Here is a 25,495-nt window from a genome sequence, read left to right on the forward strand (position 1 = left end):
AACAGATTTCTTGAGAGCAATTTAGCACACATATAGATGATTTTCAGATATATAAATGGATCATTGCTTGTATTTTTGAAGATTTTTACAGCACGGTGGCGGGAATATGCCCCAAAATCATTTATACAACAGATTAAAAAACTACTTCCAACTATTGTAACTCTTATTATTGTTTAGGAAAGCTAAAGGGCGCCCCATATGGATACATCATGGAGCTGTAAGGTGCGCCAGCAGCCATAATGGGAAATGGAAACGCTTGTGGTGGTAAATTTGTGGCAGTTTGAGGATTTGTCTGCTTTGTATTCCGCTTTCGCTTTTGCTTAGAGACGGGCGCTGGTTCATCACTGGATGGTTCAGAATCTTCGCTATCGCTCTCGCTTGCCTCCTCATTGTCGTCGTCGTCTTCGTCGTCATCATCGTCATCATCGTCGTCATCGTCATCATCGGCGGCCTCCAGCTTCATTTTCTTCTGTGGCGTTTTCTTGGTCTTCTTGGGAGTCTTTTTCTCCTTCTTCGACTTGACAGGCGTGGACGAGAGGGTGGCGGTTGCCAGTGCTGGCACGGCAAAACGTTGCTGCTCCACATTGAACACGGCCATCTGCTGCATGGTGTACTCCAAATATGACTGCAGAGCAATGTTCAAGTTCGGTGGCTTTGGACAGTCCTTCAGGCCATGATACTGGGCCGAGCAGTTCCTGCAGATCATCTGGCACTCGAAGGATGTGTGGCCCTGTGGGAAATAAGAACGCAAACAAAATAAACAAAATTTTTCTGCAACTAAAGCAGGAGGCGGCTCTTACCTTCTTGTCACAAATTGCACAGCCAGTGTCGGGTTTTTGCTTGCTTTTATTTTTGCTGGATTTCTTCTGCTCATCCTCGTCCTCCCCGCTGCTTTCCTCATCGGTTATGGTGTAGTGTCGCTTCTGAGTGCCCAGGCAAATTACATCCTCCTGGGATAGGCTTTTCTTCATTTTCTTAGATGTCTTGCCACTCGCATCCTTCTCTTTTGAAGCAGCTTTGCTTTTAGCTGGCGGCGGACTCTCATCACTGTCAGTGTCAGAACTCTCGGAAGATGAGGAAGACGAAGAGGAAGCAGGTGCCTTGGCCGCTGGTGTCTCAACCTTCGTTTTCACAGCTTGCGCTTTGACCACTTCACCAGGCTCTACGCTTTCGTCAGAGCTGCTAGAAGAGCTCTCCTCGCTGCTCTCTGCTGGCTTTTCGACAGGCTTCGGTGCAGGCGTCACAGCTCGCGATTCTTTCTTCTCCTTCTTGATGTTAACGCCAGCAGGTGGCACTGTCGGTTTCGCTTCGATGACAGGCGGCTCTGCAGGTGCTTCTGCCGCTAACGGAAGGTAGTTCATGGTAGTCTCGGGCAGCAGTGGCACCTCCAAGCCACCGCCCATCACTGGTGGCTGTGGTACGTTAGGATCGTAGTAGAAGACAGCATTAGGTATGGGCTCCTGTGGGGCGGCACCCCAGCTACCGTTACGACCGCCTCTGCGATTATCACCTCTCGAATCACGAGATCTGCGATTCCTACGACTGTCGACACTGCCTCCTCCTCCATTGTTTGCTCTATGCAATCCATTGCTTTGGTCTGGCTGCTGATGAGGGTCTCGGAATTTGGAAAACGAATCAGAGTGGTCCCCATCACGGCCACCGCCACGCCCACGGCCGCGGGCACGTCCACGTCCTTGATTCATATTGTTGTGGTGTCCATTCCCTTGTCTGTCCGCATTTCCGCCGTTCTGCCTGTTGAAACGATCGCCACGGCCTCCACGGCTGCGCATGGCTGGGTTTTGTGGGGCACCGGAGAAAAAATGATACTTGTCCTGGACTGGGTGATTCGAGCTGGAATGTCCTTGTCCGTTTTGCATACTCTTAAAGTGGCAGATTGAAAATATTCGTCTACCATATATACCACCGGCGCACGTGTTGTGCTGCTTGGAGATGGTCGATGCTAACAAAGTATCGATAGACTTTGCTATTGAAATATCGAGTGAAACGTTCTTCTATCCCCAGCCCCTTCTCTATTGTTCTGTCAAGTAAACACACGTTCAAAATCAAACTCAAGAATTTGGGGAAAATGGGGAAACCTGACCACCACAAACAGATGCTGCAGAATCGCACCAAATCATGGGGCAAGAAGAAGTTCAAGCCCGCTCCGTTTGTACGCAACAGGGCACCGGCACCCCTTCCCGATCCCGAGGAGACAGCCCAACCATGGCAACATGTGAAGAGCGATATTATAGACGATGCTGCGGAGGCGGGCTACGCAAACCGACTGGATGCGGACAGTGAGAAGGCGAAGGAGTTCCGAAGGCAACGGGAGCAGAACCACAGGCGAAGCATAATCGAGGCTACGCGCAACGAGACAACCACGTGGGAATCCTTTGAAGATGAACCCACTCCGTCCAAAAAAAAGAAGGGAAAGAATAAGAAACAGCCTGCGATGCCGACTGGAAAGTCCACATTTGAAGAGTGCGATCGGTCCAAGGGAGAATTGCCAACCAACACCGAGAACTTTACCTTCAAGGAACGCGATTTCTATCGCAGAAAGCTGACGCTCGGCGTTTCCATGGCCAGTCGGAAAGCGAGCCTAAAAACTGCCATCGCAGATCTGACCAGAAATGGCGTGAAGGCGCCAGCACATCCGGCTCCAGTGCAGCAGAAAGCAAGGGTGCAGAAGGTCAAGCCGAAAAAGGAGTTGACGGATGCCATGAGGAACAACCCATTCCAGAAGCAGAGCATTGAATATTAGTCGTGGCGTGTGTGGGTTGGGGGACAAAATCAGAAATGTATACACAACATTACTACACGCTTTATGTAAATCTTAGACATAGTGGTACAAATACATGTGGAATAGGTCTGCAAAAATAATAAATAAACTAAACAAAATGAGACTCCGTGTACTCCATGCAGAGAGGCTTCCAGAGATTGCGGAAGTGGAGATTGATGCGGCTGCTGCTGATGCGAGATTATGCATTTTCAGCCATTTGCATTGGCCAACTTGGCGATTAGCTGATTGAATTTGCTGTTGGTCGTGAGTGGCTTTTTGGAGCTGCGCGCCTGCTCGGGGGCATGCTGCAGAAAGTAGAGGACCATAAATTCGAGTGTTTGATTGGCTTCCTTGGGGTACATCATGTTGAAGGTATAATAGTAGCAGATCAATTGGGCAATTATGTCGGGCAGATCGCCATCATTGGCGGTAAATTGGGCCATTATCTGGCCCTCAATATAAACCATGGCCTCACACTGCGCTTCCACACCATCGGCTGTCGTCATGGGCGTATCTGCAATAGATTTACTTAGTCCTTTGCTTTCGGTTTGGCTAATGTTTGTTATACTCACTGACTAGAGCCACCCAGGGGGCATTTGTTGGATTCATTTGCTGCAGCACGTCTTTGGGATAGGGGCCCTTGTCGAGCTGCTTGAATATGTAATCGGGATCCTCGTTGAAATGGTAGGCCAGGCCACGCAACAAATTGGCATTGCTCTCCTCCAGGGCACTGATCTTCTTGTTCTTCGAAGCCTTGAAGACCCTGAATATGCGCTCCTTTTCGCCAGTCAAGCGCTTCTCTAGCACCCGCGGGTCGATTGACATGAGCAGCTCAAAGTGCTGGTACAGCAGCTCCTTGTTAAAGATATACGGCCAGTTGTCCTTGATGGATGTGATGTCTGGTATCTTTTCGCTGTTGTTGAAGAACGCGCGCTGCAGCGGGAAGCATTCCTTCATGTACTCCGTTATGGTGGCTGGCTCGACAGTGGTGCTGCCGCGGTAGCTAGAGATGAGCAGCTCCTTCTTTTCCTCCAGATCCCGGCTGGCTGCCAGTGCTTTAGCATCGCCATTGGGCGCTGAGCTGCCGCCCACACTGGACTTGCGCTTCTTGCTGGTGATGTGTATCTCAAAGTTGCCCGAGTTGCTGGAGCCGCTGGCTCGCTTCTGTGGCCTGTTCAGGGCATTGTTGCGATTGATCATTTTCGAGATGAGCGACTGGGGCGTGGTGGCCAGCAGTTGGCCCTCGCGATCCTTTTCCATCAGCGAGTCTGGGTACTTGTCGGCCGCCTGCTGGGCCACTTGCCGAAACACCTTTATGGGTATATGCACAGAGCGTTCCCGCAATGCCTCCACAAGGATATTGCCAAAGGTGTTCAGGCGCTTGCCCAGGCTGCTCTTTCCTCTCAGCAATTTCATTATGTCGTTGGGTACCTTGTTCCAAGGTATCGAGAATTCTTTGAACAGCGCCGACGTTTTCGAATTGCTGGGCGTAACGCTGGCCAGCGACAGAGTCTCGTCGTTAGAGACGGTCGAGTCATTGGCATTCGATACAATACTGTTGTTGGCATAGAAGCTGGGATCCACCGAGCTGCCAGCACGCTCCGATCGGCTCAGTGGCGAGGGCGGAGGCAGAATAACATATTCATCCGATTCGGCCAGCAGCATTAACAAAATCTTCTCCTTGGCTGCAAACAGGAGGACCTCATCCTCGCAAATCTCGCAACCGTTGGTCTCCAGGACAATGGTGTGGCCCATCAGGCCATACTTGTGCGCTAATAAATTAATTAATTTTCAGTAAATTGAAGAAATTGCCAACAAAAGATTTCACTACTTACCCTTGTCGATCACATCCTTTCTCGAGGGCAAGGACATGAAGGTCTTCTTGGTCTTGCGATCGGCACTGCATATGGTAATCAATACTTTCTCAGTGGACAATTCGACCTTAGATTTCTCCTCCACTTTTTCAGCCACCATATTGGAATGTGAATGTGTTGATTCTGCATTGAGAGTAAACAAGAAATTAGTTGTTGTGCACACACAACCGATCCCATCCATTAGCGTTTTAGCATATCCGGGCAGCGGGTACGCACCAGAGCCAGTTTTAGTTTCTGATTTTTTTGCTCCTCCTGTTTGTACACCATTTTCGTTTGTTGCCTTTGCGACCGCCGGGGCCGGCGGCTGGCTTGCTGCCTGGGGCTTCACTTCGTTCGCAGTGTGCTGGGGCACTGCTGTAGCAACGTCCATGGCTTGTATTTTGGATAATTCAATTCAGAACCAAGCCTCCAAGCGCCCTTTCTTTTTGTATTTTTGTTGGACCGTGAAATAAAAACGAAGCGGTGTAGGGATGGATGCAGTGTGACCACGGAATTAGCGACATAAAACCTTCAAAAAAATACCAAAGTATACCTTCTCATTTTAAAATTATGACGTAAATACACCGAAGATCTTAAATCATTTTCACCGATTTTGATGTTCTATATAATAATTGTAGCAAGTTAGGACTCTCTGCGCTGAGCTATAATTTTGTCCGGTTTATCAATAAATTCTGCACAAGCTCGGCATGTTTTCACGACTTCCTTTTATTGGAATGTTCTCAAATTAAGTTGAAACTTAAAAATGTGAACCAACCAAAAATAGCAAAATAATAAAGTTGTCGTTTTAGTGTTGGACAACCCTCCGCACCTCACCTCACCACGCTTGTTCTACTATACCTTGATGATTATTTGTGCGTGCATAAATATTTATCGATATATTGATATCAATATTTCAATTCGGGTGTCCATTAAAGTGGTTTTATGCTATCTTTGTTGGTTGACTTTTTAGTTTTAAACTTAATTTGGAAGCATTCCCATAAAAGGAAGTAACGAAAACTAGCAAATCTTGTTAAAAATTGATTGATAAATTAGATAAAAATATAGTTTTAGTGCTGAAACTGCTAACTAGCTAGTAATATCAAGTAAAACATAAAAATCGAGGAATACGATTATTATGACGGTATATTTACGGTATATTCCTTAAATGATAAGGTATATTCTTAAGGCTTTTGCTGTATATTTTTTCAATATTTCCGCGGTCACACTGTTCTCAATTCTCGGCCGCGGAGTCGCGTTTTTTTTTTGTTTTTCTCTTTGGTTCCATATTTTTAATCAATTCAAAATATTCTTTGAACCAGGCCATTTCGAGGGAGGACTCGAATATAACGAAATCATCCGCACAATGCTTTGAAGGAGCTCCGCCCAGCAATTCTATCCGCCAAGTGGCTCCCAAACAAGGAGCGGCTGCCGCTTGGGGCCAATTGATATTCACAAAAAGCTGGCTGCAATTGGATGTATTATTAGCGAATATTAATCCCCCGACTCTCGACACACACGGAAGGCATTATGCAAATGTAAGTAAATATCTAATGGTTTATATGAAACCATTTAATAGTTCACCCTCCCCGCACCTCAGGGATTGCTGGGAGCTGTCAATCATTTGCCTGTGGGTGGCCTCCATTTGCGTCCGATCGACGACAGGCAGCCTTTCTAAGTATGGCAGCACCACGCCGGGCAGTGTCAAGCAAGTGGACGTGGAACTGGAGCTCATCAATGGCACTCTCAATTATCGTCTGTATGGAAAGAAAGGCAAGGATGATAAGCCCTGGTTCGATGGGCTGGATAGTCGCCACATTCAGTGTGTGCGACGAGGCCGCTGCTATGCCACCACAAATCTCACGAGTACCTGCTTTGGGTCCAAATTGCCCTATGAATTGAGTAGCCTCGATTTAACAGATTTTCACACCGAGAAAGAGCTCAACGAGAAGCTCAACGATTACTACGCTCTGCGGCATGTACCAAAATGTTGGGCGGTTATTCAGGTACGTAATTCGCAGTTGAAATTGTTGAATTTGATTTATTTTAACACCTTTCCCTCCCACTCCCATGTATAGCCATTTTTGTGCGCTGTTTTCAAGCCGAAATGCGAGAAAATCAACGGCCAGGACATGGTCTACCTGCCATCGTATGAAATGTGCCGGATTACTCTGGAACCCTGCCGCATTCTATACAACACAACGTTTTTCCCGAAATTCCTGCGCTGCAACGAAACGCTTTTTCCAACGAAATGCACAAACGGTGCTCGGGGAATGAAATTCAATGTAACCGGCCAGTGCCTGAGTCCACTGGTGCCGGCCGAGACTGCGGCCAGCTATTATCCGGACATCGAGGGCTGTGGTGTGCGCTGCAAGGATCCTCTGTACACGGACGATGAGCATCGGCAGATCCACAAGCTGATTGGATGGGCGGGCACGCTGTGCCTGGTCTCCAATTTGTTTGTGGTGGCCACTTTCTTCATCGACTGGCAGAATGCCAACAAGTATCCGGCTGTGATTGTATTTTACATAAATTTATGCTTCCTTATTGCCTGCATTGGGTGAGTTCACTTTGGACCTCATTCTGGCTCGACAGGAGTCTAATTTCTGTCTCTCTATCCCCAGCTGGCTCTTGCAATTCACTTCCGGCTCCCGCGAGGATATTGTCTGTCGCAAGGATGGCACTTTGCGCCATTCAGAGCCCACCGCTGGCGAGAATCTCTCGTGCATTGTGATCTTTGTGCTGGTGTACTACTTCCTGACGGCCGGCATGGTCTGGTTTGTGTTCCTCACGTATGCCTGGCACTGGCGCGCCATGGGCCATGTGCAAGATCGCATCGACAAGAAGGGCTCTTACTTTCATTTGGTCGCCTGGTCGCTGCCCCTCGTGTTGACAATCACTACGATGGCCTTCAGCGAGGTGGATGGCAATAGCATTGTTGGCATCTGTTTTGTGGGCTACATCAATCATTCGATGAGGGCTGGCCTGCTGCTGGGACCGCTCTGCGGTGTCATTCTCATTGGCGGCTACTTCATAACGCGCGGCATGGTGATGCTCTTCGGACTGAAGCATTTTGCCAATGACATTAAATCAACATCGGCCAGCAACAAAATCCACTTGATCATCATGCGCATGGGCATCTGTGCGCTGCTCACCTTGGTCTTCATTCTGGTGGCCATTGCCTGCCATGTAACGGAGTTCCGGCATGCCGAGGAGTGGGCTGCAAGTTTCAGGGAGTTTATAATGTGAGCAATGGTTCATTATTTCTTCGATTCTTGTTCTAATCTCTCTCTGTTGCAGCTGCAAAATAACTTCCGTCTTTGAGGAGAAGAGCTCCTGTCGCATTGAGAATCGTCCCAGCGTGGGTGTGCTGCAGCTGCACTTGTTGTGCCTCTTCAGTTCTGGGATTGTCATGTCCACCTGGTGCTGGACACCATCGTCCATTGAGACCTGGAAACGTTATATCAGAAAGTAAGTTTATCTTTTGTTTTGTTTGCTTTTGAAATGTTAGTTTGAACACTTTTTTGGTTTCTGTGTAGAAAGTGCGGCAAGGAGGTCGTCGAGGAGGTCAAAATGCCCAAGCACAAGGTCATTGCCCAGACGTGGGCCAAGCGCAAGGACTTCGAGGACAAGGGCAGGCTGTCCATAACGCTGTACAATACCCACACCGATCCTGTGGGCCTTAACTTTGATGTCAACGATCTGAACTCCTCCGAGACGAATGAGATTAGTTCCACTTGGGTGCATTATCTGCCGCAGTGCGTTAAGCGTCGCATGGCGCTCACGGGCGCTGCCACAGCCAACTCCTCCAGCCAGGGACCGCGCAAGAACTCGCTGGACTCGGAGATCAGTGTGAGTGTGCGACACGTTTCGGTGGAGTCACGACGCAATTCGGTGGACTCTCAGGTGTCCGTGAAGATTGCCGAAATGAAGACCAAAGTGGCATCGCGTAGCCGGGGCAAACATGGCACCTCCTCGAGCAACAAGCGCACACAGCGGCGGAGAGATTACATTGCCGCCGCCACGGGCAGGAGCAGCAAGTACAGCACTGCAGGAGGGAGAAGGGAGAGCAGCACTTCCGTGGAGTCTCAGGTTATTGCCCTGAAGAAGACAACCTATCCAAATGCTAGTCACAAAGTGGGCGTGTTCGCCCACAGCACCAAGAAGCAGCACAACTACAGCTCCATGAAGCGGCGCACGGCCAATGCCGGACTGGATCCCTCGATTCTGAATGAGTTTCTGCAAAAGAATGGCGAATTTATCTTTCCCTTTCTGCAGAATCAGGACATGACCACATCCTCCGAGGAGGAGAACTCACGCGCTTCCATGAAAATCCAAGACCTCAACGTGGTGGTCAAGCAGGAGCTCAGCGAGGACGACGACGATGATGAGGAAGTGAGGAAAGGGCCAAAGATTGAGGAGCTGCCGAACAGCAAGCAGGTGGCTCTGGAGAATTTCATCAAGAACGTGCAAAAATCTAACGAATCAAATGGAAATCGTCACTCGCGCAACTCCACGCGGAGTCGTCAGTCGCGGAAGTCACGGAAGGACCCGCCCAAGTCGCATCATCATGCCAAAAACATCAGCAATGGCCTGACTGACTTGCTGCAAATGGACTTTAAGCGTGACTATGTGCGGGACGACTCGCTCAGCTGCTCCTCAGTGGAGCTGGATGTGGCTCTGGATGTTGGCAGTCTGATGCACAGTTCCTATTCGGGCATGTCGATGGGCAAGCCGCATTCGCGCAACAGCAAGACCAGCTGCGATGTGGGCATTCAGGCCACTCCCTTCGAGATTGCCAACCTCAATATACCCTCGTATGGCAACGAGGAGCTGCAGCAGGCAATGCGACTGCTGAATGCGGCCAGTCGTCAGCGCAACGACGAGGAAGCCGCCACCGAGATGCACTCCCTGCTGGGCCACAACGGCCAGCGACATCACAGGGGCGAGCCCACATTTATGAGCGAATCGGATAAGCTGAAAATGTTGCTGCTCCCATCCAAATAGTAAGACTGGCTCAGAACAATACTCAACCCAATGCATTTACTTAAGTTTCGAAAAACTATTCGAATATTTGTGTGCATCTTCCTTGGGGATGCCACAAGCGCGTCGGACAAGTCCGATTATTGTTTTATTGAGCAGAATTAAGCGATTTTACGAATTAATACTCATAGATTAGGTCATACAAATCTCAACCCATTTAGCAAGCTAAGTTCAACAATATATATCCTCTGTGTCTCTGAATGTAAATGATGTTTCCTGAAACAGACTAGACTATAGATTATAGATTATATGTGGAGCAGCAGCCTCTTTGCTCAACGCACAACACAACGAATATTGGAACACAAATTTTTACGAGTATTACAAAAAAGTGCCTTTACAACGTTTACAAAATATCTCATATGTTTTTTTGTGTGTGACTAATAAAACGATTTTAAATCCATTTTAAGTCCTAGCCCTGTTTGATCTTTTGCTGCCGCTGCAGCAGCTTAAACTCCTGAGCCCAGACCACGCTGTTGCAGTACTCGCCCAGCAAGTAGCAAACGAGATTGAAGCCCACCAAAAGGACCAGGAACAGGTAGCGCAGCGGCATGGGTAACACCTCCAGAATGGGATAAACCCACTCGCCGCTGAAGTAGCGTACGATGTGCAGCCAAATAATGTACAGCAGAATGAACGAAATGTTGCCCGTGACGCCGGCCAGGCGGCTGGGGTAGCGACGGAAGCACGTAAACATGTCCATTACAGCCAGTAGGGCCACATTCGTATGTACCACATGGTTTAGCCAGCTGCAAAAGGAAGTTTTTAGCGGCACGTAGAAGTAATTAATATAATTGCACTTGCCTTGGAAATATGGCGTCCAACGCTGAGGGAAAGATGAGCTCGCGATCCCACATATAAATGACCCAGAACGAGATGCAAACATTGTGGGCCACGGGAAAGGCCAGGGCCGAGAACACATAATCGCGGACAGACCGCAGCTTGGACTTTGAGGCCACGTTGACGGTATTGTCGCCAAAAAGATCGTTGAGCAAGGCCAGACTGTGGTAGAGGGCCTGCAATATGACGTCCAGGAATGTCAGATACTTGAACTTGCCGCCCCAGCGTGTCTTCAGCTCCTCCTCGTCCTGCAGGTCCTTGGGCCAGTGCACACGGAAGTAGTGATAATAAATGCCATACGAGAATTGTGCCGCTGCCAGCGCGTGCACAAGAAGTCGCAGGTACTTGAAGGCGCCGCTTGTGTAGGCATCGTTGCAAGTGTCTAGCCGGTCATTGGTGGCCTGAGCGGCTTCCTTTGCGCTGTGCAATTCACGTAATTGTTTTTTGCTTTTGGTCATTATTCAAAACGTTTGCTGTGTTTGATTTGATTTTCGGATTAATGGGGGCCACCACCTTCCGAGCAATATACCTTGCTGCGGTCAGCTGTTTGTTGGGGCTCGGCTCGGCTCGCACCTTACCTTACCTCACCCCCGCACATCTAATTACACAAACAAACAAAAAAAATTATACCGCTTTGAAACAGATAACAAATAACTGTACATTTTGAGCGCCCATTTTCAAACCCCTAATACATTAAACCAGAGTGTTTCGACTTTATTATGATACTCGTACTATTATTTTATATTTTTGAAATTACAGGATTTAACGCAGGTATTCAAAGTGTTTTTTGATGTGCCTTGATATGAGGTTTTGTTTCAATTTGAAAAGGCAAATTTTCCACTTAACGATCCAACTATTTAAAACCGATAAGAGAAAAAGAGAACTTGTCTTGCATTGAACTCGCAGGAGGCCTTCTACGACTATTAATCTCAACAATTTGTGTGTCTGCTTCGAAATACAATAATGAATGTAATTCTTATTAAGAATAGAATATCATTAGCAAGTTGTGTTTTGGTTTTTTCATCTCTAGACTTCATTAATTTTCACATTTTAATAGGTATGTAAAATATATGTATAAGCGAATGACTTCTTTGTATATAGTTACTAATTAAACGTGACTACTACACAACGTCGACCGCCCATCAAGCATAGGCACAGCCTAACAGCCTAGTTGGACTTGCGCTTGGCCAGCTTCACTTCCTTGGCCCACACGGTATTGTTCAAGAACTCGCCGACCAGGTAGAGAACCAATGTGAAGCCAATCACCGCCACAAAGAAGACAATGCGCTGCGGCAGCTGCAGCACCTCCAACACCGGATACACCCAGACACCGGAATAATGCTTGACAATGTGAATCCACACCAAGTAGGAGCCCATGAAGATGGTGAGGCCGGTTAGGCCCTTGCTGCGTTTGGGATAGGCGCGATATGAGGTAAACAGCTCCAGGACAATGAAGACAACAATATTGGTGTGGAGTATATGGTTGAGCCAGCTGCAACAGAAATTAATTTATTAAGTGTGCGTAGAACGAAAACGCAGCTTTAACTCACCTGGGAAAGACGGCGTCCAAGACCTTGGGGAAGACGAGTTCACGGTCGATGGCATACAGCGCCCAAAAGGTGACACCCACATTGAGAGCCACGGGGAAGGCGAGGGTGGCCATCAGCCAGTCCTTGAACTGGCGAATGGCAGGGGGCCGCTTGGGTGCCAGCTCATTTGTGCCCACAAAATCATTGACGAGCGAAACGATATAGTAGAGAGCCTGAATTATCTGTAAGTGGGTAAAGGGAAATGGGTGGTCAGACAGATACGTAAATATATGTGGCGTGTGTGTGTAATAACTACAGTCGAAGGGTTGTTCTGTTGAGTGGAGTGGAAGGAATTACTTCCCCCAATCACGGTTGCGTGTAAGCGCATTATCCAATCGTTTTCAGATTAGATTCAAAGCGAGTTACCAACTGAACTTTAAGCTGTAATTTGTTTGCATGGGATGTTGCTGTGCTGCCTTACCGCATCCAAAAATGTCAGATATTTAAACTTCCCACCAAACGGATGATGCATCCTCATCTCAGGCTCTGTTGTGGGGAACTCCACATAAGAATAATCATAGTATATGCCATAGGTGAACTGTACGGCGGCCGTTAGGTGCAGCAGGGTCCTCAGAGCCCCATACACGCCAATATAAACGGAGTTTGCTCTAACTGCTGGGATCATCTCTCAGGCAGTTAATTGATTTTTACACAACACACAACAAATCGCAAACGAAAAACAAGTAGGAATGAATGGAAGTATAAATAATTTGGGATAAATTAGGTGGAGAACTATCGATGGTACTATCGGTACTGTCGATGGTTGGACACTATCGAACTAGCTCCCTATCGATGGTTTAAAGTCTCGAAAGTGGTCGATAATATCACGTCAGTTTACTTTTCAGATCACTGAAATCAATTTTTGCGCGTTTTTAAAGGCGGGTATCCAGCACCAAAAATTTGCCATCTATTTTTTCTTTTTTGCGTGGAACGTAACTAACACAGGCATACAAATCAGCTGTTTTTTTTTTTGAACATGTGTACTGCAGTGGCAGTTGAAAATTTAAACTGTAAATAAAAGAGTAACAAAAAGAGCTGGTAGTTGAATTGAGAATGCATTTGGCATTTGCCAACAATGCAAATGGTTTGCCAAACGTCCATTATTGCCAAAAGAGCGCAAATATTAAGTAATCAATTTATTAATTTCAGTAAAATGATTTAATTTTCAATAAAGTCATGGGTAAAGTATTTTTTGACTCCGACGATCTATGTCGTATACCGTAAATTTACCGCAAAACCAAGAACATTTAACTCATTTTAATATATCGAAATTATTCCTTTTATTGGACTATTTGCCAGGTAATGTAAAAACTATAAGGGTAAATTAAAAACGGAATACTAAATACCGATATACGATAAGCAAAATTAACCCACATAATACCCCTACATTTAAACAGACGAACAACTTCAGTAAAAAACAAAAAATTTATTTTCGAGTATGTACTAGAACCCCCTAATCAACAATGGGGTAACGGCCTTTTTGCTAATAGGAAATCATATTACCCGAATTTGATATTCCATGTAATACTACCAGCTTGTTAGGGCTCTCAGCACTAAAACTACAATTTTAACCGACTAAGGAATATATCTGATCAAATATATTTTGCTTACCGCACAAATAAACGTTAGGAACTTGAATTTTCCGGCAAAGGGAACCGTATTGGGCATCTGAATGTTGTGGAAGATGTATACGCCATAGCTGAACTGCAGCACGGCCGTTAAATGCAGCACTAATTGCACCGCCCTATTGAAACCCGGTGATGTGGAGCCTTTGCTCTTCGACTTTGTCTTGGGTTTGGCCATGTTAAACTTTCGAATGTCAGATACGTACTGATTAGCGGCCCCAGTCCAGCTACTAACATCAGTTGCAGAAGTATGTATGTATGTATTCGTACTGATAAGGTTAGGGTGTGCGTGTGCTTATCTGTCGCCACCGCAGCCGTGGTACAAAGTATGAACTGACAGAAGTTAAATTGATAACTAGAGAGCAGTGCTTTAATCTGGCTAAAGAGAGGCAAAAGTGGTGCCATCTATGAATAGATTTGAACATTTATTTATGACAATAGCTGTTCGCAACTAACGGCAACTATCGATTCCATTGAGTGCCCCGCTGAAGGTCAAGGGGCAAGGCCAACTCAACTAAAAGCGTGGCTGCGTCATTAAAGGACTTTTTTTTGTTGTAACTTATCGATTGGTCGCTCATAATTGATTCGATGTGAGGTTATGTCATGCTTATAAATAAAAATAAAAGTTAGATTTCCGCCTCCTCATCGGTTTCGCCCTCGGATGACTCCAAATTGATTTCGGTCAGCTCCTGCTCCTCCACACTGCCACTGCAGCTGTCCAGATCACCGGTCTCCACGGCAGGAGGAGCAGCCATCAACTCTGGCCGATCTTGGGACTCTTTGGGACTGTCCGCTGGTGGCCCCTGCTCGAACATGGGATTGTCAAAGGATCTCTCACGCACCTCATCGCTGCCGGGATCGTAGCCCATGACAGTGACACGATCCACACCAGAGCCAGCAGCACCGACAGCCTCATCATTGTGGCCGCCACCAGCTGCGGCATTCTCGAAGCGATTGAAGAGCGGATTGCGGCGCAGTCGGACACTCAAGTGATGCCAACGCCAGCGCCAGCGACGTGGATCGTGTATCCACTGGGGAATGCGATTCAGGTGGGGATTCTCGGGCATAAAGTGGGCCAAAATGATGACACTCACAACGCCCACCAGGGCCATGCAGAAGAGAATGAGGAGAACGGAGGCAAAGCTGACATTCGGATTGTGGGGACGACCGGATGCCTTCAGCTCCACGCCCAGCTGCTTGGCCAGAAAGCTGCTCCGATTGCGATGCTCGGTGAGGAACTGCACGAACTCGACACTCCGCTGGCTGTAGCCGCCTCGATCTGTGACAATGGCCTGCAGGAAACTGCCATACTGCTCGGTGCTTACGTGATCCACATGCAGTTGAATCTTATCCTCCAGCTGCTGCTCCACCAACACTAGATTGAGTTCCGCCAGCAGAGTGCGGCGATCCTCCTCGGAGCAGTGCTGACGGGGCATTGTGAGGACTGCGCCACAGATGAGGCAACAGGAGCCAAAGGGACGCACTGGCGACAGGCAATGCGGCGCCTCGCACTGCTCCTGGACATTGTGGCAGACGGGCTCGAGGAGGCGGTCAAAGTCCTTGTGGCAGCCACACAACTCACCGCGATAGTACTCCACCTGAACATCCCGAGCATTGTGGAAGAGAAATTTGCCCAAATCTCGAGCTAAGAGCTGCTCCAAGTAGAACTTTGAGATGGAGGAGCCAGCGAGGATCAGCTGACCCAGCCGTAGGTGCTGCACATTCTCAAGATCAAAGGCTAGTGCAGCATTGCCCTTGACAATAACCTGCTCATCGTCGCAGGGCACCCGCTCCAGCTCCGGCACGGGGGAGGATCCACTCTTCGAGAGATCCGCCCACTTCCAGGTCTGTGGGTCAAACCATTTGCTTGACTTGGGTGGCTTCAGGTGGGCCTTCCTCTCATCACTGTCACACTTGGAGTTCCTTGGAGAGCCAAAGGTTATGGTGGACTCCTCGGCTATTAGGATGGCCCCATCCCTGGGCAAAACCAAACCATCAACGGAGATGCTCTCTGGCAGTGGCAGAATGGCCGGAAAGTGTGTGGGAAACACCACCAAATCCTGCGGACAGGGCATGTACTCATCCAGCCAGGCGCTGGGACTGTTGAAGTCTGCTCCACCGCTGTACCACTTGGTGGCTGAGGCCACTTGGCAGATCCAGAGCAACACCGACCACCACATGATGCCAACAGAATGGAAGTTTCAACTGAATTTTGTTGCCACAATTTCGAGCGTGTATTTTTGGGGGCGTTTATTTAGATATCACGAGAACGTTCCCCCCCACCCATTCCAGACGGAATATGTAGGTACAGACTGATGTGGCAATCAAGATCGAAACCTTTCAGCGAGAGCAAATAAACTAAACCAATGGGACAGGCACATCCAAACAAAATCGATTGTCGTAGGGTATGCGTAGGAACGGGTATAGCACATATTTTAAGGGGGTTTGTGCAGGTGCAAGGAGTGGTTATGAATTGAAAGCATATTTTATAGGAGATTTCCTGGGGAATATATGTGTACCTATGGAAGGAAGGCAGAGAGAACTTCTAATCCGAAATGCCAACTCCAAACTCCACGTATTAAGATCTTAAGTAATCCGTTTTTATGGGTTGTAGATTAGAGACGAATTATGTTAAAACTTAAACTCTCATCACATAGTTTATACAAATTCTGAGAGCAAAATGAGTCGACTTTTCACATCCTTCGCAAACATGCCTGAATCCATAAATTCGCTTTATAAATATCAGACTAATAAATCGTTGGAAAACAACACAAAAACGAACCAACACCAGCAATCCGCAAACATATCTATGTACATGTCTGTACATATGTTCCATGTACATAGAAAAATACATATCTTAGATCACTTTTTGCTCCAACAATGCAATTGTTTCGCACAGAATAGTTGAAGCCTTTTTTTTTATTTTGATTGCGCTGATATAAACAATTATTCGTTCGTTCGTCTAGCATTTACGGAGGCGCTTGACGGAAGCCATTGGAATGCTCCAAAAAAATATAGTACGAGCAGCAGCTAAAAAAGTTTCGAACCGGATGGTAATGGTAATGCTCGTGCGACTACATAAAAGCAATTTGCCAAGGAATACACATATATACATAGTATGTGGGTGCACAGATCTTTCGATATGAAGCACTTTATGCTCACAAGATCAAAGCGTTGAAAGAGAGAGGCAGGAGGCGGAGGAGATTAATCAAGGGCAGGCAAGGTCGTTCAACAATAAACTAAGAGTACAACAACTTTCCGGGCAGAAAAAACCGCAATTGTTTTTATTATTTATAACCAAAACGTGTGCCGCCCGAATATCATTCCTGAATAAACGATTTTTGTACAAGAAATTTCGGCTAAATAATTGCCTTTCCCCGATGACAGACGGAGAGCACAGTCCAGCCACTTGGTGGCCAAGTGAGAAAGAAGTGAGAAATGTGCAATAACCGATCGATTTTCTAAACAATTTTAACGATTTGTAAATACCTTGGAGGCACCATGGGATAAACTGGTCTGGCATTCGTCAGTACCATAAATCTGTTGGTTCATCTGAGCAAATAAATATTGTGGCAAAGAGGAGAAAGAAATCATTTCGCAGAAGATACATCGAAAAGTGCAATCGAAATGCAACGAGCACAAAGAGGCAGAGTGGGGAGTGGCAGAATACAACTTGAATACAACCTCAATGAGCAGACAAACAAATAAACATATGGCAGACATAAATGGTGGAGGCACAAATAATAATAATAATTTTCATTCTGCACACTTGAAATAACCAAAAGCTGGCCGCATTTCCGTCGCTTTTTTAATGCCCATAATATATGTATGTAAGAGTGAAATGGGGCTATATAAATGATCCATAAATCGACTCACCAGACACCAGTAGGACAGAAATTTAACCTTCTGCGGCAGAGAGTCCGGCACCAGGCGACGACTCGCTGTGGTCTTGAGCTTGTAGCTGCGTTGGATCTCAAAGTGGCTATAGTAGAGGCCATAAGCGAATTGGCCCAGGGCACATAGGTGTATGATTGTCACAAATAAACGCGACTTGTATAGCTCCACCTTGGTCATCCTGACAACTATAAACGAAAGCCAAAGTGGGGAGGGGGAAACATCAATTTGTCAGTTTGCTTTTTGCATGAATAAAACAAACATAAAAAGCGGCTTCTTGCCCTCTGCTCTGTGTGTGTGGGGTACAAGTTCGTGCCGTCAAGTCAGGCCAAAGCGCGCACAAATTTAAATCAATATTTGCGTCACTGACATAAATATTTAAATCCACAAAAAACTATCGTTCTTAAGACACAACACACAAATTGAAGTTCCCTGTGGCTTTGCAAGTGTTTATTTTGTATGTTAATAACTTAATGGTGTTTTATGTGCCATTAAGCACACAATTGTTGATTGCTTTAATTTTGATTTCTACTCTAAACAAATCACAAGTAAGCCAAAAGCAAAACGCACGCACGTAAAATATTTATTTTGTATCTGGAATTCACTTATTTGTATCCCCCCTGTTGGTGGTGTTGTTCTCCTCTTCGTGTCGGCGGCACTACTGAACGTGAACTGAACGTGAGTAAAACTGGAGTCGCATTGTGGACCTGGCTAAATGTAACCCATACGCCGCATTGGCCCCTACCCGTTGTGTTGTGTGGTTGTACTTGTGCTGTTGCTTCTGTTTCTGTTTCTGTTTCGGTTTTGGTTTCGGCTTTTTGGCTTTGGTTTCATTATTCCTTTTCTTTTGTTGGTCGTGCGCATGTCCCGAATTGGGGAGCTGCGTGCCTGGGCCCTTTCTTTGTGCGTTGGGCCACATTTGTTAATGGCCAATCATCTGAATGAATCGCAACCACGGGGGCCGCATACTATTGCAGCTCGTAAGTTTGATTTCCTCAGCAGACAAACAGAACGGGGGAGCATCATGCAGCCATATCAGCACATGAAATCCGCAAACACGATAACAACAGTATATCCACTATATTTAGATAATATTTTAGTCATTGCGTCAAAGCAAGAGATAAGAAAAAAGCAAAGGCAGTGACATTTCCAGTTTGAATAGTTGATGGCAGTGCGCGCAAATTCGATATATGTATGCCCTTCGATTGCTAGCTAGTCGGATTTTAGAGGTATTAGTTCTGGTATTTTTCTGCACTTATAAACAGAAGGTATCGGTGCTTAAATGGAGTTGGATTAATCAAAATAAATATGTAAAATTAGCACCAATGAAAGTGGAGTTCAGTTAAAAGTTTTTCCTACAATAGCACCACAAGAATATAGGGTATCGAAACTCCCATACTCATGTTTTTCACTTGTCCCTTGGCCAGCAACATGCTGCCCAACATTTTGGAAGGAATAAGCAACATTTAGTACCCCTAGTGGGAAGGATATCGTTAAATAGAGGACATTTTGGAAACTCAGGCACTAACAAGTCAATCTGTGTTGGAGATCTATCTCAGCGAAAATTTTCAGATCATAGACATCGAGAATGTATCTATGTCAATAGGTACACAGCAAGCATGTGAGAAGGGTAAGAGCTTGTCAATCTAAGATAAGCTTATTATTCATGTTTGAAAGCAGCTTTGAAAATAAAATTTTAATATAATTTTATGCAAATAGCGTATACAAGTGCACATAATATACTACATCTACCGGTTGACAAGCAACAAATTGTCAAAATACGTAGCAATCCATTCCTACTCACTCCCACTTATGCTGTTTTTGTTGGTTGACTTTCTTAAACTTAATTAGGAAATATTCTAAGAAGTGGAAGTCATATAAACTAGCCTTATGTAGAACTGATAGCCTACTCGGATAAAATTATAGTTTTAGCGCTGAGACTTCTAACTCGCTAGTAATATCAAATAGAAGATCAAAGTCGAGGAATAGTGCTCGGTGAAGGTTGGCCTCTAGGAGTAGAAAGTAAGTCCATCTGTTATAGGTGAGAGTAAATAAAAATAAAAGAAAAGAAATAAAATCAAAGAAATCGGTAATTAGTTGGACGATAATGATTTTTTTCATCATTATCCGGTGTTCCTTAGCAAAAGAAATGATTAATTACAATGTATAAGCCGGCGTCTAGCCCCAATTATATTGTAAAGATAGGAGAACTGCCCCCCAAACCACTCCGAGCTGTTCCCTTTCCCTTTAAGAAAACAATATAATTTCCTATTTTTTTAATATTTCAATGTTATCAGATAATATATATGTTTCTTTTAATACTTTACATACATTTACATACTGTAGTTCTCTTGCTTCCAGAAGGACGATTTTAATGAAAAATTTAAATACAAATTTGTGAAACAAATTAGTATTTACAATACGTCAAACGGATTAAATTATTGTTTCACTATTTAAAGTCTTTGCAAGCTGGTAATATAAAAAAGAACATCAAAATCGAGGAATATGATTTAAGATTACGGTATATTTACGGTGTATTTTTGAGGGTTTTACGGTATATCTTATCGATATTGCTATGGTTTTTCTTTCAAAATAATGTCGTAATTATCACTTATAAATTTGGACTGCTCGAAATATTATCAGAAAACGAAATTGCAAGTATTGGCTTTGCAAATCAAATAATTAGGTAGCAAACTGAACATGTCGCTGACTTCAAAGATTACACTGGGCCTGGCGGTGACCGTTTCCAGTGCCATAATAGGTTATGTCCACTATAAACAATCCGAAGACCGGTAAGTGGAGTAGAATGTGTTTGCCTTAGCTGAATGAAACTAAACTCAATGAACTGCACTCCAGCCTGAAACTGCACGAGGGTGTTATACGCGACGTAGAGCAGCAGCAGCGACGCAAACACGAGAACCGATACACGCTGCAGCAACAAATTGACATGACAAAGCAATTGAAGGCGCTGGAGGCCTCCGCACCGTCCCAGTCTCAGTCACAATCGCAGCCGGTGCAACAGCCCAAGAGCCCTGCAACCAATCTCAAGGCTAGTGATAAGGAGCCATCAAGCACAGATTCAGTTTAAACCACAAAATTGTTCAACGTTTAAGTACAAAGTAGACGATACGGAAGACATTGCAACATTTTTGGTGCACTTTTGATTTGGCTTTGTTTTTGTATATAGTATTTACTCAATTTTTATTATTACGAATGTGTGTATAGTAATTACAATCCTAATGGGCGCTCGGTAAAAGTATTTAGCAGGGGGTTTGTACATAGGTGGTGAAGACCCCTTTCTTCTAAATAAACAAAACAATCCGAAGGAAAATGAACGTAGAAATAAAATACACAATCGGCGACTCTTGTCCGTTTTCCCCATTGCAGTATGCAACACGATGTATGAAGAAAGTCCAGAAGATTAATAACGACCACCACCACCACCGCCGGTGCCTCCTCCACCACCTCCTCCACCGCCGCCACCACCACCGCCGCCGCCTTTACGACGATCCCTATCGTTGCCTCCTCGATCATTGCCGCCGCCGCCACCGCCTCTGTCATTGCCACCCCGATCGTTGCCACCGCCACGGTCCATGCCTCGTCCTTCATTTGCAGCTCTGTCGCGCTGCTCGTAGTGGCCGCCGCCAACTCCATCGTTACCATCGCGACGTCGGCGGGGAGAGCGTGACCCCCGGCTGCGGGAGCGGCGCGAACGTGGCGAGCGGGAACGGGAGCGGGCACGCCGACGCCGAGAATATAAATATCTTCGCAGCTCCCTCGAGATGGGCTTCAAGTGCATGAAATTGCAGAATCCGGAACGTGTGCACTCCCCCATCTCGTACTGTCTGCAGCAGGCTTCGCGGAAATCGGTCACCGGCGACAATTCCGAGTAGACAGGTCGGCCGCCGAACCAGCGATTGTTCAAGTCATTTGCTGCCTTTTCTGCATCGGCCTCGTTCCGGAATTTGATGTAGACATTGCCGACCAAATGGTCGCCCAGATTGTCGCACACATTCATCTCCTCGATCTCCCCGTACTTGTCCTCGCATTCGACGAAAACGTCCTCGAAGAAGTTGTCATAATGCTCCTGCATTTCTTCGTCTGATACATTGGCTACCAAATGCGACCCGTCCGCCGATTTGGCCGAGTTCTGCGGATTAACGTACAGATTCTGCAGGAGAACTGTTTGCGAAAATGTCGGCTTGTTGTGTATGCGGGAGCAGCGATCTCCATGACGGCAGGCGCCAATTTTAAAGTAGAACGAGCAGTTTACTCTGCAATTGCAAGTGCAAGCGTCAATTAGTCAAAACACAAGGTACAGGAGAAGCGGAACCATGCTGACTTACTTGTCCTTTTCCGTGCCAAAAATGGATGCCAAATACTCCGCCATTACAGTGGAGCTGAAACGAAAATGCTGCTGGGAAACTGGAGTGCCTCAATTCGAGCAAAGGTTGATTGACGCGAGCTAATTTAATTCGTTGCCTCCCCCTGTTTGTAGTTTTTGCCAGTTTTTCCAAATATTTTCAGCTGCCGCACGTAAAAAAGCAGCGTCTGGTTGTATTTTGCAACAGCGTTGCCAGCTCAGAATATTTTACGTCAAACTATCGATTAGAATAAACAACAGCACTGGCAAATAATTCAATGTGTACAAAATTAATAAAGTACCGGAAACACAAATAAATGGGCTTCAAATTGGCTTTGAAAATGTAAATATTTAAAAAGAAAAACAGAAAAGGTTGACACTATACTCCAAGCTAACTGATTAGATGTGGCATTTCCAACTCACTTACGAGGGGGATAGGAGGAATATCCAAAACGGAAACGAAATGTATTGATGACATACGAGACTGCCATGTGTGATTTCTAATATCTATTTATAATAATATAATATTATATATTTCACTATATGATGTTGTATTTTCAAAATAAAACGTCGATAAATGCGCTTATCGTACAAAAATGCCGCTCGATAAATAGTATTCAAAGTCGGCATATATGTTTGTACCAACATGAAACAACTGTCGATGTATTGGGTATTGATGATGCATCCCATAATGGTCATTTTAATATTATAATCACGTGATACACATTTTCTCAACAAAGGTATATTGATATATCGATAGATTCATTCAATAATCCACAATTAGCATCCCTAACTTCTAGAAAAGTCGGAATTTAGTATTTGGCGGTATATTTTTGAGGGCTGTGCGGTTTATTCTACTGTCACAGTGTTAGCATCCAAATTTCTAGAAAAGTCGGCATTTTTTTTGCATTTTCTGCAACTTTTCGTGCGAACAGCGTGTTTCAACAAGTCACTCCCAAAGGATCCAAATCGATTGATATAGATCGCCAGAATAAAGAATGGACCAGGTAGGTGGAGTGGCAGAACAAAGGAGAACATCCTTTTTACAGCCTTTGGGCCATTAGCAGGTGAATGAACTCAAGGAAAAGGGCAACACGGCCCTGAATGCCGAAAAATTCGACGAGGCTGTTGCAGCCTACACAGAAGCCATTGCCCTGGACAGCCAAAACTATGTTCTGTTCAGCAACCGCTCGGCCGCCTACGCCAAGGCCGGGAAATTCGCTGAGGCATTGAAGGACGCCGAGCAGACCATCGCCCTGAATCCCTTCTGGCCGAAGGGATACTCGCGCAAGGGCGCCGCCGCAGTTGGCCTGCATGACTTTATGAAGGCCTTCGATGCCTACAACGAGGGTAAGTGGTTGAATCATCTCGCCTCGGCCCAACATAACCTCACTTTGACTCCCCCTTGACCGACGCCCTTCCCCCTCACACAGGCCTCATGTACGATCCCACAAATGCAATTTTGCTGCAGGGCCGTCAAGAGATCACCGCCTCAGTGCTCAGCCATATGCAGTCGCAGGGCGTCATTCCCATGGACGTTGATCCACATATGCCGCGGGCACGTCGGGCACCATCGCCAACGCGCCGATCGAACGAGCCGGCAAAGCCAGCCGAGCCGCGGGTGGAGGACATGAGCGAGGAAGAGAAGAAGAAGTACTTTGCCAAGCAGGAGAAAGAGCTGGGAAATGCGGCATACAAGAAGAAGGAATTCGACGTTGCTCTGAAGCACTACAATGCGGCCATCGAGCATGATCCCACGGACATTACGTTCTACAACAACATTGCTGCGGTGTACTTTGAGCGGAAGGAGTACGAGGAGTGCATCAAGCAATGCGAGAAGGGCATCGAGGTGGGCCGCGAGAACCGCGCTGACTTTAAATTGATTGCCAAATCGTTTGCCCGCATCGGCAACACCTACCGCAAGATGGAGAACTACAAGCAGGCCAAGATCTACTTTGAGAAGGCCATGTCCGAGCACCGGACGCCGGAGATCAAGACATCGCTCAGCGAGATGGAGACCAAGATCAAGGAGCAGGAGCGCACGGCCTACATCAATCCCGAGAAGGCCGAGGAGGAGAAGGAGCAGGGCAATCACTACTTCAAGAAGGGTGACTATAGTAACGCCGTCAAGCACTACTCGGAGGCCATAAGGCGCAATCCCGATGATCCCAAGCTGTACAGTAATCGTGCTGCCTGCTACACGAAGCTGGCCGCCTTTGATTTGGGCCTCAAGGATTGCGAGACTTGCATCAAGCTGGACGAGAAGTTCATCAAGGGGTACATTCGCAAGGGTAAAATTCTGCAGGGCATGCAGCAGGCCTCGAAGGCATCGGCTGCCTACCAGAAGGCGCTGGAGCTGGATCCCAACAATGCCGAGGCCATAGAGGGCTATCGCCAGAGCTCCATGAACTTCCAACGCAATCCCCAGGAGGTGCTCAAGAATGCCATGTCGGATCCCGAGATCCAGCAAATCCTCAAAGACCCGGCCATGCGCATGATCCTCGAACAGATGCAGAACGATCCAAATGCTGTGAAAGAGTAAGTTTTTCCACATCACATTCACTTGCTGGGAACAGCTTTCAATTTTTTTGATTTTTGTTTTTTTGTTGCAGACACTTGCAGAATCCTGCGATTGCCGATAAGATAATGAAACTGCTGGAATCGGGCATCATTCAGATACACTAGGCACTCCATATACATACACAAAACACACAGAAAACATATTGATAAACATTCAGGAGAAGAAAAGAAACCAATAATACGCATTATACGAACTTTATTGCACCATTATGGCGCAAGCCTCTTAACTAAACTATCGTTTATCAATTTATAAAGAAGGGGGCAAACACAACAACAACAATTAACGCTAAACATTACCTTAGAAATCGAAACGCCTAAAACGCAGATCGACTATAACTACAACTAACTACAGAAAATTAATCACAAAACTCACACACACGAAACACACAACTAACGAAGTGTCTGCCTAGTTTATTTACGCAGATGGCTGAAGTGGTCTCCATCCGCAAAATCCTTATTTTCATACTACAATATATGCTGTAGCTTAGCTCTAAAATAAGTTTTTGAATGTAAAATAAATGAGTCAAAGAACGGTATGGCACACGAGTTATCATTTTGAAAAGCCCGCTTAAGTGTTGTAAAGCCATCTGTTCTGTGTGCGATTTTACACCACTAATATCAGTGGTGCCAGAGTAGAAAATGATCGGTTGTGGGTGACAGTATCTAGAAATAAAAGAAACGAAATAAAATTAAAAAAATCGGTAATTAGAATTTCTTTTCTTTTTATTTGCGCGCACTATTTTTCACCTTCTTCAATGTTATCAGTTAAGCCTAGTACTCAGATCAAAAAATAAACTTGCCAGCAAAATGTGAAATATATTTGTCATATGTCAGTAATTAGATTTATATTTAATCATAATTAGACATTGAATCCTTCAAATTTCTGTTAAATATTTGGCTATTCTGCTAAGTATGTTATTGGTATGTAGAAAATT

The 25,495-nt window shown here is 45.8% G+C and overlaps 10 protein-coding genes across 13 annotated transcripts; 4 read left to right on the forward strand and 6 right to left on the reverse strand.

Annotated features, from left to right (window-relative positions):
• Nucleotides 1-52: 52 nt before the first annotated feature.
• LOC117584803 (protein mushroom body miniature) lies at nt 53-1,963 on the reverse strand. Its single transcript, XM_034273922.1, has 2 exons — nt 801-1,963; nt 53-730 (listed from the first exon to the last, which is right to left on the reverse strand). The coding sequence occupies exons 1-2, from the start codon at nt 1,875-1,877 to the stop codon at nt 167-169; spliced, it is 1,641 nt and encodes a 546-aa protein (XP_034129813.1). The 5' UTR covers nt 1,878-1,963; the 3' UTR covers nt 53-166.
• Nucleotides 1,964-2,014: 51 nt separating this feature from the next.
• Nucleotides 2,015-2,901, forward strand: LOC117584806. Its single transcript, XM_034273924.1, has one exon. It carries the CDS (start codon nt 2,087-2,089, stop codon nt 2,759-2,761), a length of 675 nt encoding a protein of 224 aa, XP_034129815.1. The 5' UTR covers nt 2,015-2,086; the 3' UTR covers nt 2,762-2,901.
• On the reverse strand, nt 2,802-5,141 carry LOC117584802. Its single transcript, XM_034273921.1, has 4 exons — nt 4,870-5,141; nt 4,615-4,776; nt 3,352-4,551; nt 2,802-3,293 (listed from the first exon to the last, which is right to left on the reverse strand). Exons 1-4 carry the CDS (start codon nt 5,021-5,023, stop codon nt 2,989-2,991), a joined length of 1,821 nt encoding a protein of 606 aa, XP_034129812.1. The 5' UTR covers nt 5,024-5,141; the 3' UTR covers nt 2,802-2,988.
• Nucleotides 5,142-5,857: 716 nt separating this feature from the next.
• Nucleotides 5,858-10,072, forward strand: LOC117584816 (protein smoothened). Its single transcript, XM_034273937.1, has 6 exons — nt 5,858-6,167; nt 6,230-6,635; nt 6,708-7,189; nt 7,254-7,874; nt 7,930-8,100; nt 8,169-10,072. Exons 1-6 carry the CDS (start codon nt 6,160-6,162, stop codon nt 9,634-9,636), a joined length of 3,156 nt encoding a protein of 1,051 aa, XP_034129828.1. The 5' UTR covers nt 5,858-6,159; the 3' UTR covers nt 9,637-10,072.
• LOC117584819 (androgen-induced gene 1 protein) lies at nt 9,979-11,016 on the reverse strand. Its single transcript, XM_034273941.1, has 2 exons — nt 10,474-11,016; nt 9,979-10,418 (listed from the first exon to the last, which is right to left on the reverse strand). Exons 1-2 carry the CDS (start codon nt 10,965-10,967, stop codon nt 10,082-10,084), a joined length of 831 nt encoding a protein of 276 aa, XP_034129832.1. The 5' UTR covers nt 10,968-11,016; the 3' UTR covers nt 9,979-10,081.
• A 199-nt stretch (nt 11,017-11,215) lies between these two features.
• On the reverse strand, nt 11,216-17,805 carry LOC117584820 (androgen-induced gene 1 protein). 3 transcript variants are annotated; one of them, XM_034273943.1, is made up of 3 exons: nt 17,600-17,805; nt 12,060-12,280; nt 11,216-12,001 (listed from the first exon to the last, which is right to left on the reverse strand). In XM_034273943.1, the coding sequence occupies exons 1-3, from the start codon at nt 17,795-17,797 to the stop codon at nt 11,677-11,679; spliced, it is 744 nt and encodes a 247-aa protein (XP_034129834.1). In that variant the 5' UTR covers nt 17,798-17,805; the 3' UTR covers nt 11,216-11,676. The 3 variants fall into 3 exon arrangements, with proteins under 3 accessions (XP_034129834.1, XP_034129835.1, XP_034129833.1); XM_034273944.1 differs by lacking the exon at nt 17,600-17,805 and adding an exon at nt 13,710-13,929; XM_034273942.1 differs by lacking the exon at nt 17,600-17,805 and adding an exon at nt 12,520-12,774.
• LOC117584817 (protein amnionless) lies at nt 14,067-16,121 on the reverse strand. The gene has a single exon (XM_034273938.1). It carries the CDS (start codon nt 15,901-15,903, stop codon nt 14,350-14,352), a length of 1,554 nt encoding a protein of 517 aa, XP_034129829.1. The 5' UTR covers nt 15,904-16,121; the 3' UTR covers nt 14,067-14,349.
• A 2,423-nt stretch (nt 17,806-20,228) lies between the features above and the next one.
• LOC117584821 (protein PET117 homolog, mitochondrial) lies at nt 20,229-20,761 on the forward strand. Its single transcript, XM_034273945.1, has 2 exons — nt 20,229-20,409; nt 20,474-20,761. The coding sequence occupies exons 1-2, from the start codon at nt 20,318-20,320 to the stop codon at nt 20,703-20,705; spliced, it is 324 nt and encodes a 107-aa protein (XP_034129836.1). The 5' UTR covers nt 20,229-20,317; the 3' UTR covers nt 20,706-20,761.
• Nucleotides 20,762-20,787: 26 nt separating this feature from the next.
• On the reverse strand, nt 20,788-22,194 carry LOC117584818 (splicing factor U2af 38 kDa subunit). The gene is made up of 2 exons (XM_034273940.1): nt 21,964-22,194; nt 20,788-21,891 (listed from the first exon to the last, which is right to left on the reverse strand). The coding sequence occupies exons 1-2, from the start codon at nt 22,005-22,007 to the stop codon at nt 21,039-21,041; spliced, it is 897 nt and encodes a 298-aa protein (XP_034129831.1). The 5' UTR covers nt 22,008-22,194; the 3' UTR covers nt 20,788-21,038.
• A 632-nt stretch (nt 22,195-22,826) lies between these two features.
• LOC117584340 (stress-induced-phosphoprotein 1) lies at nt 22,827-24,909 on the forward strand. 2 transcript variants are annotated; one of them, XM_034273172.1, is made up of 4 exons: nt 22,827-22,987; nt 23,048-23,330; nt 23,414-24,518; nt 24,593-24,909. In XM_034273172.1, exons 1-4 carry the CDS (start codon nt 22,979-22,981, stop codon nt 24,663-24,665), a joined length of 1,470 nt encoding a protein of 489 aa, XP_034129063.1. In that variant the 5' UTR covers nt 22,827-22,978; the 3' UTR covers nt 24,666-24,909. The 2 variants fall into 2 exon arrangements, with proteins under 2 accessions (XP_034129063.1, XP_034129062.1); XM_034273171.1 differs by having other exon boundaries at nt 22,828-22,987; nt 23,045-23,330.
• Nucleotides 24,910-25,495: the final 586 nt, after the last annotated feature.

The sequence above is a fragment of the Drosophila guanche genome, unplaced genomic scaffold, assembly GCF_900245975.1.
Source record: "Drosophila guanche unplaced genomic scaffold, DGUA_6, whole genome shotgun sequence".
Taxonomy (NCBI): Eukaryota; Metazoa; Arthropoda; class Insecta; order Diptera; family Drosophilidae; genus Drosophila; species Drosophila guanche.